The sequence below is a fragment of the Oncorhynchus gorbuscha genome, linkage group LG20 (assembly GCF_021184085.1).
Source record: "Oncorhynchus gorbuscha isolate QuinsamMale2020 ecotype Even-year linkage group LG20, OgorEven_v1.0, whole genome shotgun sequence".
NCBI classification, from domain to species: Eukaryota; Metazoa; Chordata; class Actinopteri; order Salmoniformes; family Salmonidae; genus Oncorhynchus; species Oncorhynchus gorbuscha.
The window spans coordinates 10,599,135-10,618,165 of NC_060192.1; the positions used below are offsets into that span (position 1 = coordinate 10,599,135).

The following is a 19,031-nucleotide window of genomic DNA, read 5'->3' on the forward strand; positions in this document are numbered from 1 at the left end:
ACTCGTCGCCAAACCCACGGGCTCCAGGTCATCTACAAATCTCTGCTAGGTAAAGCCCCGCCTTATCTCATCTCACTGGTCACCATAGCAGCACCCACCCGTAGCACGTGCTCCAGCAGGTATACAGTGCCTTGCGAAAGTATTCGGCCCCCTTGAACTTTGCGACCTTTTGCCACATTTCAGGCTTCAAACATAAAGATATAAAACTGTATTTTTTTGTGAAGAATCAACAACAAGTGGGACACAATCATGAAGTGGAACGACATTTATTGGATACTTCAAACTTTTTTAACAAATCAAAAACTGAAAAATTGGGCGTGCAAAATTATTCAGCCCCTTTACTTTCAGTGCAGCAAACTCTCTCCAGAAGTTCAGTGAGGATCTCTGAATGATCCAATGTTGACCTAAATGACTTAGGATTAGGAATTGGCCACCTTTCCTTCCAGTTCTCTGCTGCCAATGACTGGAACGAACTGCAAAAATCACTGAAGCTGGAGACCCATATCTCCCCCACTAGCTTTAAGCACCAGCTGTCAGAACAGCTCAGAGATCACTGCACCTGTACATAGCCCATCTGTAGACAGCCCATCCAACTACCTCATCCCCATACTGTATTTATTTATTTATCTTGCTCCTTTGCACACCAGTAGCTCTACTTGCACATTCATCTTCTGCACATCTACCATCCCAGTGTCTAATTGCTATATTGTAATTACTTCGCCACCATGGCCTATTTATTGCCTTATACCTCCCTTATCTTACCTCATTTGCACTCACTGTATATATATATTTTTTTTTCTACTGTATTATTGACTGTATGTTTGTTTATTCCATGTGTAACTCTGTGTTGTTGGTTGTGTCGAACTGCTGTGCTTTATCTTGGCCAGGTTGCAGTTGTAAATGAGAACTTGTTCTCAACTAGCCTACCTGGTTAAATAAAGGTGAAATAAAAAATGTAATAAAAGTCAACTTGTTTTTGTTTTTTATTACTTGAGCACGAAACAAATCATTACCATGGACAACAACAATGATTGGACTAAATCGTTTTTGGTATCTTTAAGTTTGTTTTCACGTTATTAAACTAATGATATATAGCCTTGTTGATTTGATGATGATGAAATGATGCTGGAATAGCGGAGGCAGTGCTCCTGTTGTCTTTGTGCTGATTTGCTGGTAACTCTGTGGGTTCTATACTGAATAAAAATCTAAATGCAACATGCAACAATTTCAATGATTTTATACATTTAAATATATTATTATTTACAGTTCAAAAATATATTTACAGTTCATATTGACTGACTTTGTTGTCAGTCAATTAAAATAAATAAATTAGGCCCTAATCTATGGATTTCACATGACTCGGCAGGGGCACACCCATGGGTGGGCCTGGGAGGGCATAGGCCCCCACCCACTGGGGAAGCCAGGCCCAGCCAATCAGAATGAGTTTTTCTTTAAAAAATTGGCTTTATTACAGACAGAAATACTCATCAGTTTCATCGGCTGTCCGAGTGGCTGGTCTCAGACATCCCGCAGGTGAAGAAGCTGGATGTGGAGGTCCTGGGCTGGCGTGGTTACATGTGGTCTGCGGATGTAAGGCCGGTTGAAAGTATTACCACATTTTTGTAAACTACGTTGGAGGTGGCTTATGGTAGAGAAATTAACATTCAATTTTCTGGCAACAGCTCTGGTGGACATTTGTGCAGTCAGCATGCCAATAGCAAAACTTGAGACATCTGTGCTGTTGTGTGGCAAAACTGCACATTTTCAAGTGGCCTTTTATTGTCCCCAGCACAAGGTGCACCTGTGTAATGATCATGCTGTTTAATCAGCTTCTTGATATCCCACACCTGTCAGGTGGATGGATTATCTTGGCAAAGGGGAAATGCTCACTAACAGGGATGTAAACATATTTGTGCACAACATTTGAGAGAAATACGCTTTTTGTGTGAAAGGTACATTTCTGGGATCTTTTATTTCAGCTCGTGAAACCAACACTTTACATGTTGCGTTTATGTTTTTGTTCAGTATGGTTGTTTAGGAAACAGTTAAAAACATTAACTTGTTTGATCACGCTGTAGGTCTAACTGTTTTTACATGCAGTATTTGTTTTGTGGACCTCACCTGACAGATTGCCCCGGTTATGTGATTAAACAAAGGTATGTGTCATTCAATTTATTCTGCCACTGTGTGACAGTTGTCTTTTTGTTGTCTCACGGTGGCTAATAAAGGGATGCAAACAACACAATTATCACAAACTAACTTGTAATATGGCTTTTTTACTAGCTTGACTTCCCCAGTGATTTTACACAGGCACCGCTACTGCACATCTCACAAATGGAGTTGAAAACACTTGTAGAATATACGCCAATGCGCATTGATGCTGTTCTGGCGGCTCGTGGTGGCCCTTCGTGCAATTTAAGATGCTTTATGTAGGTGTTTCCATTATTTTTGGAAGTGGTGGCGGCAAGGTAGCCTAGTGGTTAGAGCGTTGGAAGTTCAAATCCCTGAGCTGACAAGGTACAAATCTGTCGTTCTGCCCCTGTACAGGCAGTTAACTGACCTGCCTAGTTAAGTAAAGGTAAAATAAAAATAATTTTAAAAATGTGGAAGTTACCTGTACATTGATTTTGTAACACATTTCAATAAAGTTTTTGAATAAACATTCAAATGAATGAGTGTTCGTGGGAGTTGTGGTCCAATAGAAATTATTGACGCTTGATCTAGCGCGCACGAAACATCCAATGGACTACAAGTACTCAGTCACATTTTTATTTGACCTTCAGTGGGAGGGTACAGAGCCGAATCAAGCATGGCAGCCGGAGTTTTTACCAAAGGTACAGTTTATTTACATTATACAATACATTTATGTACGTTGGTTATGCTTCTAAAGAAAATAGGCGTGGGCCTGATTTCTTTGTCTCGCTTCCGCCCGCACCCTCTGGCTTTCTGTCCGACTCCCACCCACTACCGCAAGGATTGTCCAAAGCCCGACCCAGTCCCAGCAATTTTACACCCTATAGGCAGTAACAAATGCGCAAAAATAATTTAAGAAATTGGTTAAATTACCCGAGATTCTCAGGTGGCCCATTATTTTAGGCTATCTGTATTACTGGGCTACAGTATACTAGTATTTGACATGCACAAGTACGGTGAAATGACTTAATTGCAATCTCAAAACCCAACAATCCAATAATCAATAACAATGTATTACTAGAAAAAAAGACGACGAATAGAAAATATGAAATACACAAAGCAAGTAAGTAAGCAAGCATACAATATACATGAAATATTTAAAAAGTCAGTTCCAATACCATATTTACATGTGCAAGGATACTGGAGTGATGGAGATACACATGTATAGGGGTAAGGGGACTAGGCAACAGGATATAAGAACAGTAGCAGCAGCTTGTATGTGAGTGGGTGTGTAGAGTCCGTATAAATTTAGGTGCATATTATGTGTGAGTGAGCAAATTATGCAGGGAGTGTTGGAGTGACAGTGAGTGCATAGGGCCCTGTGAGTGTGCATAGAGACAGCGCAAATATTGAAATAAAAGGCCAATAAAGATACAAGGTAAAGAGTCCGTGTAGCTCTTTTTTTATAGCTATTTATCAGTTGTATTGCTTGGGGATGAAGCTATTCAGTAGCATTTTGGTGTCAGACTTGATGCACCGGTACCTCTTGCCATGCTGCAGTAGAGAAAATAGTCTATGGCTTGGGGTCTTTGACAGTTTTACAGGCATACTTTTCACACCGCCTGATGTAGAGGTCCTGGATGGCAGGGAGCTCTGTCTGCACATAAACTCAACAAAAAAATGAACGTCCCTTTTTCAGGACCCTTTCTTTCAAAGATAAATCCAGATAACTCCTTCATTGTAAAGGGTTTAAACACTGTTTCCTATGCTTGTTTAATGAACCATAAACAATTAATGAGCATGCACCTGTGGAACTGTCGTTAAGACACTAAGAGCTTACAGACGATAGGCAATTAAGGTCACAGTTATGAAAACCTAGGAGACTAAAGAAGCCTTTCTACTGACTCTGAAAACACCAAAATAAAGATTCCCAGGGTCCCTGCTCATCTGCATGAACGTGCCTTTGGCATGCTGCAAGGAGGCATGAGGACTGCAGATGTGGCCAGGGCAATAAATTGCAATGTCTGTACTGTGAAACGCCTAAGACAGAGCTACAGGGAGACAGGATTGATCGTCCTCGCATTGGCAGACCACGTGTAACAACACCTGCACAGGATCAGTACATCCGAACATCACACCTGCGGGACAGGTACAGGATGGCAACAACAACTGCCCGAGTTACACCAGGAATGCACAATCCCTCCATCAGTGCTCAGACTGTCCACAATAGGCTGAGAGAGGCTGGACTGTGGGCTTGTAAACCTGTTGTAAGGCAGGTCCTCACCAGACATCATCGGCAACAACGTCGTCTACGGGCAAAACCCACCGTCGCTAGACCAGACAGGACTGGCAAAAAGTGCTCTTCACTAACCAGTCATGGTTTTGTCTCACCAAGGGTGATGGTCAGATTCACGTTTATCATTGAAGAAATGAGCGTTATACTGTACTCTGGAGCAGGGTCGATTTGGAGGTGGTGGAGGGTCCGTCATGGTCTGGGACGGCGTGTCACAGCTTCATCGGACTGAGCTTGTTGTCATTGCAGACAATCAACGCTGTGCGTTACAGGGAAGATATCCTCCTCCCTCATCTGGTACCCTTCCTGCAGGCTCATCCTGACATGACCCTCCAGCATGACAATACCATCAGCCATACTGCTCGTTCTGTGCATGATTTCCTGCAAGACCGGAATGTCAGTGTTCTGCCATGGCCAGCGAAGAACCCAGATCCTCAATCCCATTGAGCACGTCTGGGACCTGTTGTATCGGAGGGTGAGGGCTAGGGCCATTCCCACCAGAAATGTCCGGGAACTTGCAGGTGCCTTGGTGGAAGAGTGGGGTAACATCTCACAGCAAGAACTTGCAAATCTGGTGCAGTCCATGAGGAGGAGATGCACTGCAGTACTTGATGCAGCTGGTGGCCACACCAGACTGTTACTTTTGTTCAGCGACATATTCCATTACTGTTAGTCCCATGTCTGTGGAACTAGTTCAGTTTATGTCTCAGTTGTTGAATCTTGTTATGTTCATACAAATATTTACACATGTTAAGTTTGCTGAAAATAAACGCAGTTCACAGTGAGAGAATGTTTATTTTTTTGCTGAGTTTATATCAGCCAATATGCAAGATGTAGTTTGAAGAGCGCAGAGTTGGGAAGATTTTCAGACTGAGTAAACTATAGCCTAATCGTATTTAGGAAGTACATTTCCTTGGAAAGATGACTGCCCCGTGCTTCTCCGCCCATGCATTGGCTATGTCTTTCTCTATTTAATTGAGACCACACACGCACCTACACTCTCACGTATGGCTACTGAACTTAAAGCAACAAGAATGATGACAGCAACACTTGCTACGTTTTGCATATAGGATATCATTTAAATTTGGGAAAATATTCAGACTCCTTCCCCTTTTCCACATTTTGTTACATTACAGCCTTATTGTACAATTCTCTTTTCTCTCCTCAATCTATACACAATTTACCCCAAAATTACAGATACATTATTTTCATAGGTATTCAGACCCTTTGCAATAAGATTCTAAATTGATCTCCGGTACATCCTGTTTCCATTGATCATCCTTGATGTTTCTACAACTTGATTGGAGTCACCTGTGGTAAATTAAATTGATTGGACATGATTTGGAAATGCACACACCTGTCTATATAAGGTCCCACAGTTGACAGCGAATGCCAGAGCAAAAACCAAGCCATGATGTCGAAGGAATTGTCCGTAGAGCGCCGAGACAGGATTGTTTCGATGCACAGATCTGCGGAAGGGTACCAAAATATTTCTGCAGCATTGAAGGTCCCCTAGAGTGGCCTCATCATTCTTAAATGGAAGAAGTTTAGAACCCCCACAAGACGCTTCCTAGAGCTGGCTGCCCTGCTAAACTGACCATTCGGGGGAGAAGGGCCTTCCAGAAGGACAACCATCACTGTAGCACTCCACCAATCAGGCCTTTCTGGTAGAGTGGCCTGAGGAGTGTAAGCCACTCCTCAGTAGGACTAGGTGATATGGCCCAACATGTACACTCTAAGTGATTTCAGTGAGTCTTTCTGATTGTTTTACACTGTTCAATTCAACCAAAACAAATTTCAGCACTTATCATTTCTGCATTTACTGCACTCAATTGCAGTGGTGGAAAAAGTACCCAATTGTCATACTTGAGTAAAAGTAAAGATATGTTAATAGACAATTACTCAAGTGAAAGTCACCCAGTAAAATACTACATGAGTAAAAGTATTTGGTTTTATGTATACTTAAGTGTCAAAAGTAAATGTACTTAAGTATAAATCATTTCAAATTCATTATTAAGCAAACCAGATGGCACCGTTTTATTTTTCTTTACGGCTAGCCAGGGGCACACTCCAACACTCCGACTTAATTTATTAACAAAGCATTTATGTTTAGTGAGTCCTCCGGAGCAGAGGCAGTAGATGACCATGGATGTTCTCTTGACAAGTGTGTGAATTAAACCATTTTCCTGTCCTTCTGAGCATTCAAAATGTAACAAGTACGCTTAGGTGTCAGGGAAAATGTATGGAGTAAAAAGTACACTATTTTTTTTAGGAATGTAGTTTAGTAAAAGTTGTCAAAATTAGTAAAGTACAGCTACAAAAAAAGATGAAAGTAGTACTTGAAAGTATTTCTACTCAATTGAGAGAATTTCCACACTGCCACGTAGCGCTCCACGATATGGGCAAATAATCGAGGACTTCTTTTTAACCGAATGTTGCAATTGTGATTTGACTTGCGAATTAGAGCAAAACTGTTGGAATCATGGAAATAGAATGACTATTCTAATTCTACTGTTATAGTGAACACTTTAAATACAGTGTTTGAGATGACAATTAATGAAAATGCCAGGGATAAGTTATTGTGACATGGTAGGAACTAAAGTGTAAAGTGTTTCCTAGGGGACCCTTTAAGCTTTGGCTACATTGCATGTTTTCTCTTAGCTACTTAATATGGCTAACATATTCTTGCTTTGCATATTCCTCTTTGATTTAGAAGATACTGTTGCACAAACAACATTCAGATTTAGGTCTACACCATCACTGGTATTATCAGGCTGTATTAGCTAGCTAAGTTTGCTCTTACTCAGTACATTTATTTGCTGGCTATTAGCTTTAGTGGCTAACAATTAGCATCTCACAAGATTTAGGGCAACTTGCTAAGAACCTGTTTTTGCTTTGTCATTATGGGGCATTGTGTGTAGATTGGGGGGGGGACAATTGAATCATAATATAATATATATAATATACATCATCGACCTAGACCAGACAGTAGAATCAATTTCAGAATAAGGCTGTAACAATGTGGAAAAAGTCAAGGGTTCTGAATACTTTCTGAATGCACTGTAGCCTACCTTTTTAGGAGGATGAGTGGCAGGCAGAGACAAATAAATGAGTAATTAATACTTATTGAAAATGAAAACACTTGCTCACCATTGTAGCCTAATCAATGAGTTCTGCCTTTTCAGTTTTACATATTTTTTTTTACTGCACCTCGACTGACGGTTGATTTCCCTACACTTTCCGTTATCAATATTTATTTACAGGCACTGTAGTAAACTACAGTCTAATCATATGTAGTTAATTTCATATTTAACTGCCACTTAATTCTCCGCCCATGTAGGCAGCCTACTCTATTCCAATGAGACCAGACATACTAGGCACACTTGAACTTACATACCCAACTATAGAGGAGAGGTAGGCTACTGAAGTTGAACCAGTGTGTGAATAATGCAACAACAAAAAAGTGTTTTTAATACAATAGGTAGGCTTAAAATAATGCATGCAAAGCAGCAAGACACATTTTCAAATAATCTGCAGGACAATAAATATTTTAATGCCAAAGTCATCTGTCTGACTGCCCGCTCCTGGCGCACCGCAATGATCTCTGTCGGGTCCATCGGGAATGCAGCCCTCTACATCACACATTCAAATCAAGTGGGATGGTCAGCGTTACAATGTAATCGCTTATATGTTGTAGTTTAGCTACTGTCGTAATTTTATGACTGCTAGCTAACTTTATGCCGGTGTGTTCCTTAGGTTTGTGCGGGCTCCACCACCCCTGGCTTGTTGCAGCCGGATATTCCTGTAGTGGACCGCTCTGTGCGACTGCTGCAGCCGTCAAAACACTCCCCTTGCAAACTGAAAGCACAGGTAGGCAGTTGTCAGTGACATGTACATTTAGCTGTCTTACAGTAGTTATAGGTATGGCTATTAAGTTTCACACTCATTCACAAAAATTATCTACTTCACCATCACAATGAGATAATCTCTTCTCTCTTTTTTTTTGTAGAGGTCACTGACAAGATCCTGAACCTTCCCCTTGAAATGCCAGATTTCTTCCGCTTGTCAGAACTGTTCTCCTTGAAAGATCTGTTCGATGCCAGAGTTCACCTCGGTCACAAGAAAGGCTGCAGACACAGGTGTGTTGACTATGATTTCCATATTTCATCCAACAGTTGCATATGATTTTTTGTCAACTTGTCATTGTGCTTCACATTAGACTTATGACTGATCTACCATCTTGGATCAGACAAGTAGAATAAAGAATCTTCATTGGACAAAATGTTTGTCAGCTTTCAGATATTAGAGACAACATGTAAGTATAAACAGGCTGACGTTCTCACACAAACAATCTCTGATTTCTCTCTCTCCTTTGCTCCCGCTCTTTCTCCCTCCCTCTCTTGTAGGCTGATGGAGCCCTACCTGTTCGGCAGTCGTCTGGACCAAGACATCATCGACCTAGACCAGACAGTGGAGCACCTCCAGAGCGCCCTAAACTTTACTGCCCACATCGCCTACCGTGGCGGCGTCATCCTCTTCATCTCACGCCGCCGCCAGTTTGGTCACCTGGTGGAGAGCACGGCGCAAGACTGCGGAGAATATGCCCACACACGCTACTGGCAGGGCGGCCTGCTCACCAATGCACCCATCCAGTATGGCCCGGGGGTTCGGCTGCCTGACCTCATAGTCTTCTTCTCAACGCTCAACAACGTCTTCCAGCAGCACGTGGGGGTCCGTGATGCGGCCAAGATGAATATACCCACAGTGGGGCTGGTGGACTCTAACTGCAACCCCAGCCTGGTGACTTACCCGGTGCCTGGGAATGACGACACACCAGCCGCTATGGAGTTGTACTGCCGCCTGTTCAAGATGACCATCAACCGAGCCAAGGACAAGAGGAGACAGATGGAGCTGCTGCAGGGTCAATCAGCAGTGGGCCTCACACCAGGCTCCTAGTGAGCGGCAACAAGGGGGAATGAAGGGCCCCTGTTTGAGTTATTTGAAAATGCATTCTTCTTTACTCCCTTCCTTGAAGTAATACCTGATCTAAAGTAACATGATAGGTGAAATCTTTAACTTTTGGCTAAGATAGTAGTATCTGGAGGCAAGTGTTCCACTTCTTAGTTTGCCCCAACATATGGATATCAGATTATGGATTTATGACAAAAAAGAGAAGATAGAGGATTCATTTTCAGTATTTGAACATGGACAAGGACATTACTGCTAAAATACTCTGAATACTCTATGAAGCATCATGTTTCGGCACCAGATTTGGTGAATTTGTACAGAATTGCTGCTCTTTTTCTAGATGTATCTGGAGAAACTGGTGTACAAAATGTGTAATTCCAATGTTTGTTCCATCATCAACTGATCCGGGTTTGATCAGCATGTTTCTATATTATTGCTAAATCTCAGCTTGTTTTTCATTGTCTGGTCAAATTCAATAAAAAAATAGCATTTCTGTATCGAATGACATGATTGCACTACACTCATTCTATTTATCAAGTAAACTTTATTTTCACTAAATTTGTTTGGTCTCTTTTGTATGCATTTTTCTACACGCACATTTAGTGGATTTTAATACTGGGCTAAAATCTTAGTGTACAAGTCATGTCCAACTAGTGCAAAAAAAAACTATTACTTTGGCAATGACTAAATTCATGCATGTTTATTATTACATATGAAAACATGAGACTTACACCAAGCAGAGTGATCATGGTGACTCCAGTGGAAGGGTTATTGCACCCACTGTATAGCAATCAACATATCAGATGTCTTCATCATAGCTTCTAGTTTTGATCAACTTAAACCATGTTTCCATCCACAGTTTTTATGTGAGTAAAGTCATATTGTATTTTAAAAAATCAGGACAGCTGTTTTGAAAACATGAAATTTAAGTTGAATTTTATGAGGACAGATCATTTGTTCAACATGGGATCTTTTTGTGTCTAAAGTTAATGTGTGAAATGGCAGTGGAAACACCTTTATGCGCAAATATTGATATAACCATCCTATCGTAGTAAATTTGGAGTGGTGTTAATATGTGTGTTTCTCCCACTACGACTCGCGAGACCATGAAGTTTATTAGGCTACAGATTAAATATAGTAAATTATGATGAACTTCACAGGATGGTGAAGGTGCACTGTGATCTTGATGCTCCTTTCCAATAAATATTGTGGGTCTTATTCTAGTGACATGATTGATGCTTGACTGCCGTTTGACAAACACAAATATTCTCACTCGTATCCATAATCTCATGTAGATCAGGAATGGGAAACTTTAGTGGGGGTGGGGGCCACAAAAAACTGAACTCACCATGGGGGCTGCAGTGGCTCTGCGTACCCCACCCCTGCCCTCCCCTCTGTGAGCAAAACATTTTATAGCCCCCCTCGTGCCAGCGAAGAGAAAATAATGCCTACAATTTTGCCATGTGACGTAGAGAAAATGTTACCATTTTAAAGCAAGTTTGCTGCAATTCTACTCATTTCGCCATGGAGAGGATAGAAATAATTGCAGTTTTACCGGTAATTTCCTACAATTCTACAATTAAAAACTGTTTGCGATCAATGGGCCACACCCTGGTCGGTAATTCGACCATGCTTACTACAAGTTTAGATAGCTGGCCTCTAGACTAATTTACCAATCTAAATACATTTAGCGGCTGCTGATGCGCAACCAAATTTCGAAATTGCACCTTGTGTATTATATTATGCTGACTCTCAACAGTAGGTTGAGACCCAGACAGTTCCTAAAAAATAAATACATTGGGGCCACGGCGTCAACAGCCGACCAGCACTGTGAGCTGTTGGTTAGAGCAGGGTTTCCCCAAAGTCGGTCCTGGAGGTCCCCTCCCCTGTGTGCACGTTTTTTTTTTGCCCAAGCACTGCAAAGCGGATTCAAACAATCAAAGATTGATGCGTTGGTAAGTTGAATCAGCTGTGTAGTGCTAGGGAAAAACACCAAACATTCACCTGGGGGCCCAGGACCGACTATGGGAAACCTTGGGCTAGAGTGCACATGCCAAGGCCAGAGTTCGTATATTTGCTATTGAATTAATAGTTAATTAATAGTTTTAGTGGAAAAAACTATCGGTAGAGTTGAAAATGCGATGGAAACATATTGAACTATAAGCTTTTTTTTTTAGCTCACTGATTTTGATCCGCAAAAAGTACATTTGGTTGAAACCCCACTGGTGTGGAAAAGACGCGTATTTACTTTTTGCTTATTCTGCAGTATTTACTTAAATCTGCCGCCAATTGGACGGAAACCTAGCTGGTCGACCTGTATGCGATTGAATGAAACCACTCGAATGCATATTTGCTTGCCTTAAATTGTCCTTCAAAGATTCCGTAGGTGATCCTTATAAATAGACACCACCCCGTTTTTCGTTCTCTTGTTCTCACTCAGAAGTCTGAGCATGGTGAGTAGCAAATTTTGGTTTACGTGTTTTAGTTTCAGGCCAACCTACTGTAGTACATGTCAAACATGAGTATTTGAGTACTTGTTGTCTAGTGCAGCAGCGTGTGTTTGTGTGTGTGTGTGTGTATATATATGTATGTTTTATTTCCACTCTAAAATTGAGTTGTAACCATACGCACGTGGTTCCGTACCACTGTACAGATCGTTTCTGATACGGTTGGCAAGGATGTTTCGGGAACGTCCGGAGAAATATTTGAAGTAACATGTTGCTGATTCAATTAACTCATGTAACTTAGTCTGACATTGGTTGTTGTTAATTAGAGGCGTTGCAGGCTCTGTTTGTGGCGTTTCCGTTTATTCGATTGCGGTGGCCACGTGGGCGCGCACATATTTTGTGGCTTTACATTTATGTAGGTGTACATGTAAACTACTAAAGGGCAATTCCTCCACTTTTCAACCTCATTCATTGTATCCAGCACCAAACCAATGTCTACATATGCGAAAACGTTACTTTTCTGTGGTTAAAAGATAAAGGTCCTAAATGCTTCTAACATCACGGTAGGCTTAGAAGTAAGAGACTGTTTATTATATATGTGAGTAGCTTTTAACCAGAGGGAGTCTATTTTCTTCCTCCCCATGATGACCTGCGAATATCAGTGTTTGAAAATGAGTCTTTAGACTTTTTTACTTTTGTCATCTGCTAAAACCTAGCTGCCATTTTCACATGTCGACTGTTTTAGTGCTGTAGATCGTGAATATACTTGTGGCGGAGTTGCTCTTTTTTAAGTGTTAAGAATCATTAATGTCCTGTTTTATCTTTTATAGTCTCCGAGATTAAGAGTACAATGAGGAACATTAGATGCCACCATGACCTATTGGTGTCACTGTCCAAGCAGATGGCACATGAACGTAGCAGGAAGGCCTGCCTTTTCTCCCTGAAATAATATAGTGGTAAGCTACACCAGGTGGTATTTGGAACTCTGTCCAGTCTTTCAAAAAGTAAAGTCTAATTGGTCTGTGACGAGAAACTATGCACCACGCTGAACTTGTGATGGATAACCTCTACCACATTATCTGAGACCTGCACAGACATGGTTACAAATAAATGCTGGTTCATAAGGCTTGGTTCCAGTTTCCCTGACATGGATTAAGCCTACTTCTGGGCTAAAGCTATTTCAATGGAGAATCCATATAGGCCCCTACTAACAGTTTCATGGGCTTGTTTCTCAGAAGACCAGTTACCAATGGTACATCTTCGTGGTTCTTGCCCTTTGTAATGTAACTGTCTACAATGCCACTGTTACAATGACTGAAACTAACCAATGAGGGCATGGCTGCCCTGTTCAGTGGGCATAGAACCAGCCTGATATGCCCAGGTACATCCCCCTCACTGAGAGGACAGGATATATGACTTAATCAAGCACATTTGATCTTGGTATGACTAATGCTTTAGAACAGGTGTATTGAACACTTGCTATAGGACAGGGTTTCCCAAAATGTCTGGTTGAACCCAAGAGGTTATATGATTATTTAAATCAGGCCGCTGATTTAAATAATCAACTGGTCATCAAGCTTAGATTTGAATCAGTTGTTGGTGCAAAAACCAAAACGCCACCCTTTGATGTCTGGAGCCTGCTGGTGTTCTGTTCTACCTGATAATTGCACCCGCCTGGGGTCCCAGTGATTTTAGAGGCAACCAACTCTGGAACTGGCTTTGAGGTCAAGACTTAGGGCTGTTGCACTAGCAGCTACCTACTTGGACTAACTACTTATTATAGCTACACTTTGACTATTTGTTGGCTTTTTTTTGCCTTGCTCAGTTTCCTTAACTGTTACCATCTTGTTACTTTCAGATCAAGGATGCTCTGGTGGCGCAGCAGTGTTGACTTACTGGTTAGTGGGTCATGACGTGGCGCCACAAGCAATGGTAAGTCCTTGCCTCAATTGATTATGCACTGGCTAAATGTATTGTTCTCCTAGAAATCTGCCCCTTGAGGTGTTGCAGTCCGACTGTACGTGTTGAGCCTGTGTCATGAGGGGCGGAGAGTGACAGGGCTATGTCTACGCCAAGGACCCAGAACAGTGGGTACTTGGAGTGATCATAGCGGCAACAGTGTATGAAATGTAATGCCGGTGAATGCCTGGTTCATATCATACATTTAACGTTCTGTTTTCTCTGGTTGTCCTTAGGATGTGAAGCGAGCCAATGCGAAATTGGTATACCGCTGGTTGGTGTCCTAGCGGCTGTGACCTGGAAGTAGCAGAATGATTGCCGCCTTTCCTCCCTGAAAGAATGCTGTGCAGTGTGCACATGACAACGGTAAGCAGCATCCATGGCATTTAAACTTTTAAGCATTTAAACTCTTAAAATAAATGTGTAATAGGTCTGTGATGAGAAACCATGCACCACGCTGAACTTGTGATGGATAACCTCTACCACATAATCTGAGACCTGCAGAGATATGGTTACAAATAAATGCTGGTTCATAAGGCTGGGTTGTGAATGCTTGGTTCTGATTTCCCAGATATGGATTAAGCCTACTTCTGGGCTAAAGTAATTTCATTGGAGAATCCATATTCCATACCCCTAACTGTTTTAATTGGCTTGTTTTTCAGAAGACCAGTTACTAATGGTACTACTTGGTGGTTCTTGCCCGTTGCAATGCCACTGTGACAATGAGCGGGCAGACTGACACTAACCAATGATGGCACGGCTGTCCTGTTCAGTGGGCATGGAACCGGGCCTGATTGGCCCAGGTATCCATCCCCCTCACCGGGAGGAAATGATATGTCTATGACCTATTAATCAAGCACATTTGCTCTTGATATGGCTGATGCTTTAGAGTAGGGGCATTCAACCCTTGACCTATGACAGGGTTTCCCAAAATGTCCTCTTGACCCCAAGGGGTGTACATTTTGCTTTTGTTGAAGCACAGCTGATTTAAATTGACTAATCAAGCTTTGATCACTTTAATCAGTTGTTGGTGCAAAATCCAAAACGCTACCCTTCAAGGTCTGGAGCCTGCTGGAGTTCTGTCCTGCCTGATAATTGCACCCACCTGGGATCCCAGTTTTAAATCAGTCCCCGGTTTAGAGTAAAACTCAGTGGAACTGGCTTTGAGGTCCAGACTTTGAGGGCTGTTGCACTAGCAGCGATCTACTTGGACTAACTTAATAGATCTACAATTTGACTATTTGTTGGTTTTGTTTTTGTAACTGTTACCGTCTTGTTACTTTCAGATAAAGGATGGTCTGGGGGTGCAGCAGTGCTGACCTACCAGTTATAGTGGGTCTGACGTGAAGCCACAAGCCATGGTAAGTCCTTGTATCGTTTGGTTATGCACGGTCTAAATGTATTGTTCTCCTAGCAATCTGCCCCTTGAGGTGTTGCAGTCCGACTGTATGTGTTGTGCCTGTGTCATGAGGGGCGGAGAGTGACAGGGCTATGTCTACGCCAAGGACCCAGAACAGTGGGTACTTGGAGTGATCATAGCGCCAACATTGGCAGCAGTATATCAAATGTAATGCGGGTAAATGACTGGGGTTCATATCATGCATGTAACGTTTAGTTCTCTCGTTGTCCTTCGGATGTGAAGCTGCCAATGAGAAATTGGTATATTGGTGTCCTAGAAGATGTAACCTGGACGTAGCAGAATGATTGCCGCCTTTCCTCCCTGAAAGAATGCTGTGCACAGAACGGTAAGCAACAGCCATGGCATTTTAACCTTTTAAGTCTTAAAAGAAAATGTTTAATAGGTCTGTGATGAGAAATCATGCACCACGCTGAACTTGTGATGGATACCACATTATCTGAGACCTGCAGAGACATAGTTACAAATTCACACAAGGCTTGTTATTGCTACACTGGGCAAATGAACAGTTTGGTTTCATGAGATGAAATAAAAGCTCGCAGAAATCTTCCATGCGCTCAAGAACCTTATTTCTCAAATGTTTTGCACAAACTTTTATACCTGGTTAGTGAGCATTTTCCTTTGCCAAGATGATCCATCCACCTGATGTTACATAAGCTTCTTTATTAAACAGCATGATCATTACACAGGTACACCTTGTGCTGTGAAAATTAAAGTATGCTGTTTTGTCAACACAATGCCACAGATCTCTCAAAGTTGAATTAGCATGCCGACTGCAGGAATGTCAACCAGAGCTGTTGTCAGATTTGGATATTAATTTCTCTACCATAAGCAGCCTCCCAACATTTTAGAATTCGTCGGGACTTCTGTATTTTCACCTATAGGATCTGAGGCCGCTACCCGGACAGCTGAAACTGGGATTGCTCAACATTAATTTCTGCACTAACTGTCAAAACAGTCTCAGGACACTTGTTGTCTTGACCTGACTATGCTCACCTTTGCTGGAGGAGTTGGGACGCGAGGAGACTGAGTGTGCCCTTCACAGGTGTATCCCAGTTTCAACTGTACTGGGTAGATGGCAGGCAGCGTCCAGTGTTGTGGGTGCGCGGATTACTGATGTCAAAGTTGCGACGAGTGCCCTATGGTGGCAGTTGTGTTACGATATGGGCAGGCATAAGCTATGAACAACTACATACAAATTGCCGTCGATAACATGTGTTCGAGGTTCTGTGATGAGATCCTGCCGCCAACTCTCACCTCGTGTTTCGGCGCTAATGCATGGCCCTATGTTGGAATGATCTGTACACAATTCCTGTGAGCTGAAATGTCCCGTTTCTTCCATGGCTTACATACACCGAGCATGTTTATGATTTGTATAATTGCATGTTCCTGCAATATCCATCAACTTCACACAGCCATTTTAAGTGGAACAGGCCACACTCAATTATCTGATCAACTCTATGCGAAGGAGATGTTGTGATGCCTGAGGTAAATGGTTGTTGCGTGAGCCTTTATCTGTTACCAAAATCTATTCCCTGTCATGTGAAATCTATAGATTAGGGCCTACTGGATTTAGGACCATAGCCTAAATACCTTGTGACTTAACTCTGAAAATGTGACATTTGTTTGGTATAGATTAAACCTACTCGTGGACTAAAGCTCTTTCACTGGAGAATCCATGTAGGCACCAATGTATAAAAGGTTTGTTTTTCAGCACATATTAACGTATTAATGGTGTTTCCTACCCCTTGATGTAGTTGTGGCTCCAATTGCATGACAAACTGACCCACAATGACTTGACTGCCCGCTTTAGTGGGAAGCAGGTACTGCACGGTCCCATGTACCCAGACCCTCATCAGGAGGGCAGAGTGTCCTAACCTATTAATCACGCATGTTTGGTGCAATACTCAAGAACTAGCATCAATGTATTTGGACCCACGCTACTTAATGTGTATGCTGTTGCCTTGATATGTTGCACTTCAAACTTACCGGTTACATCTTTATTTTCAGAGTCTAGCAGTGTGGGGTTGACATGGAGCCACACGTCATTGTAAGTCAGCCTCATTTGGTTACGCACTGGCTAAATGTATATTGGTCTCATCGAAATCTGCCCCTTGAGGTGTTGCAGTCCGACTATGTGTTGAGCCTGTGTCATGAGGGGCGGAGAGTAACAGGGCTGTGTCTACGCCAAGGACCCAGGACAGTGGGTACTTTGTGTGACTATGGTGCCGATATTGGGACCCATTTTAGACCAGTAGACAAATGTTATCTTCTAGTGCTTGAACAGGTGGCTGAGTGCTTGATCTAAGCTCCCTCAGTAGTTTAGCTTGTTTTGCCAAAACCACTTACTACTGACTGGTAATTTCCATTGGGCCAATACTTAGTTGATTCAACTAACCTGAGGTTTTATGACTTGGTCACTGTTTTTAAAGGGTTGCCAGGTTTTTTTGACATTAATTCTCACCAATTTCCTGATTCATTGCTAGATGGGGCAGGTGCTGAAGAACGATTGAAGATTGTGGCCTGTTTCAGTTGAAGATGAAAGGTGGCAGTAATGGGTTGTGCCTTAGAAGAAAGCAGATTGTTCAGTTGCCGGTCCTAGACTAGGGTGCCGTTTGATTTTGGTGCTGATTGATTTTGCAGCTGCCACTATTATAGCCATTAGATGCCGTTAAACTTAAACTGAGCTCGCTGTGATTGAATCTGGTTATCACACGAAAACCCTTCACTTGGTGTGAGATTGGCTCAACAAATACTAATTAAACAATGTACTTGCCCTGTTTGATTTGAATAAATGTATTGCTTTCAAAATAATTCTAATAAACTCAAGCTGATCTCAGTTTTTTTGTTTCTTTTAAGCTGTTTTCTTCAGATGCCTTTCACTGACAACTACAGAACTGAATGTTGATGTGTGAACTTACTGAATTGACAAACCAGTGTGAAGTCACAGGTCTGCTGGAATGGATGGATAAACTACACAATGGTAAAAGGATTAAAGGTCGGCAGATTAATCGGAATAGCAATGTCAAGTTTTCATAACAATCGGCATTTTTGGACGCAGATCCTGGTCGACGCGATTTCAGCAAGGAGCTAGCATTAAACGCATGTTTTATAAGTCGTAACATTGTCACTAGTTATTTAATAAGGGGATTTGTGAAAAGCACTGTATACCTAACCGTAAACACCTTTTAAATCCATACAAGTACGTCTTTTTAAACATCAATATTTGGTTAATATTGCCTGCAAACATGACTTAACTAGGGAACTTGTCACTTCTCTTGTAACGTAGTCAGGGTATATGCAGCAGTTGCGAACTGTGAAGATGTCTTTTAGGAGGAAATGAATCATCCCGTTTGAAGTTAAACAAGCGTATTTGTGAAAATGAGCACAATACCTACCTATAAACATCAATGCACATCTAGTTAAAATAAATTTGTGATAGCAGGCACTAAACTAGCGAACTTGTCACTTGCAACAGTTCGAGCTAGTGATTCAATAGTTGACGTCACTCAAACCCTTGCTCTGCGAAGCAATGGGTAACGCTGCTTCGAGGGTGGCTGTTCCTGGTTCGAGCCCAGGTAGGGGTGGAATGGATACTGTTATTGGCAATAAAGTGCCTCTAAGAACATCCAATAACCTAACTTACCTGGGAATATTGAAGACTCATGTTCTGTGCAAGCAACATTAAACATTAGCTTTTTTTTTTTACATGGGACATATTGCACTTCTCCACTTACTGCATTATTTAAACTAAATTGAACCTGTTTCATTAGGCTAAATTGATTGTAACAAGTGTTCAGTATTGGTGTAGTTG

At 41.9% G+C, this 19,031-nt stretch overlaps 1 protein-coding gene, 1 long non-coding RNA gene and 3 other non-coding genes across 12 annotated transcripts; all 5 read left to right on the forward strand.

The window, feature by feature from the left end:
• Positions 1-2,726: 2,726 nt before the first annotated feature.
• LOC124007332 (28S ribosomal protein S2, mitochondrial-like) lies at positions 2,727-9,952 on the forward strand. Of its 2 annotated transcripts, none has more exons than XM_046317819.1 (4): positions 2,727-2,834; positions 8,183-8,296; positions 8,436-8,565; positions 8,833-9,952. In XM_046317819.1, exons 1-4 carry the CDS (start codon positions 2,810-2,812, stop codon positions 9,380-9,382), a joined length of 819 nt encoding a protein of 272 aa, XP_046173775.1. In that variant the 5' UTR covers positions 2,727-2,809; the 3' UTR covers positions 9,383-9,952. The 2 variants fall into 2 exon arrangements, with proteins under 2 accessions (XP_046173775.1, XP_046173776.1); XM_046317820.1 differs by lacking the exon at positions 2,727-2,834 and adding an exon at positions 6,012-6,174.
• A 1,278-nt stretch (positions 9,953-11,230) lies between these two features.
• Positions 11,231-18,067, forward strand: LOC124007320. Of its 7 annotated transcripts, XR_006833906.1 has the most exons (8): positions 11,235-11,847; positions 12,048-12,104; positions 12,672-12,797; positions 13,700-13,773; positions 14,037-15,161; positions 15,443-15,545; positions 17,228-17,267; positions 17,704-18,067. It is a non-coding gene; the product is annotated as an uncharacterized LOC124007320 (long non-coding RNA). The 7 variants fall into 7 exon arrangements; XR_006833903.1 differs by having other exon boundaries at positions 11,231-11,847; positions 12,048-12,797; XR_006833904.1 differs by lacking the exon at positions 12,048-12,104 and having other exon boundaries at positions 11,236-11,847.
• Positions 13,830-13,961, forward strand: LOC124007582. The gene has a single exon (XR_006833962.1). It is a non-coding gene; the product is annotated as a small nucleolar RNA SNORA17 (small nucleolar RNA).
• Positions 15,218-15,349, forward strand: LOC124007580. The gene has a single exon (XR_006833960.1). It is a non-coding gene; the product is annotated as a small nucleolar RNA SNORA17 (small nucleolar RNA).
• On the forward strand, positions 17,324-17,453 carry LOC124007581. The gene has a single exon (XR_006833961.1). It is a non-coding gene; the product is annotated as a small nucleolar RNA SNORA17 (small nucleolar RNA).
• Positions 18,068-19,031: the final 964 nt, after the last annotated feature.

What these genes read in the sequence shown, in the direction of transcription:
- LOC124007332 (XM_046317819.1), top strand. Translation starts at nt 2,810, where the DNA reads ATGGCAGCCGGAGTTTTTACCAAAG. An exon ending in AGCCGGAGTTTTTACCAAAG is followed by an intron (nt 2,835 to 8,182) that starts GTACAGTTTATT and finishes TGTGTTCCTTAG; the next exon opens with GTTTGTGCGGGCTCCACCAC. An exon ending in CTTGCAAACTGAAAGCACAG is followed by an intron (nt 8,297 to 8,435) that starts GTAGGCAGTTGT and finishes TTTTTTTTGTAG; the next exon opens with AGGTCACTGACAAGATCCTG.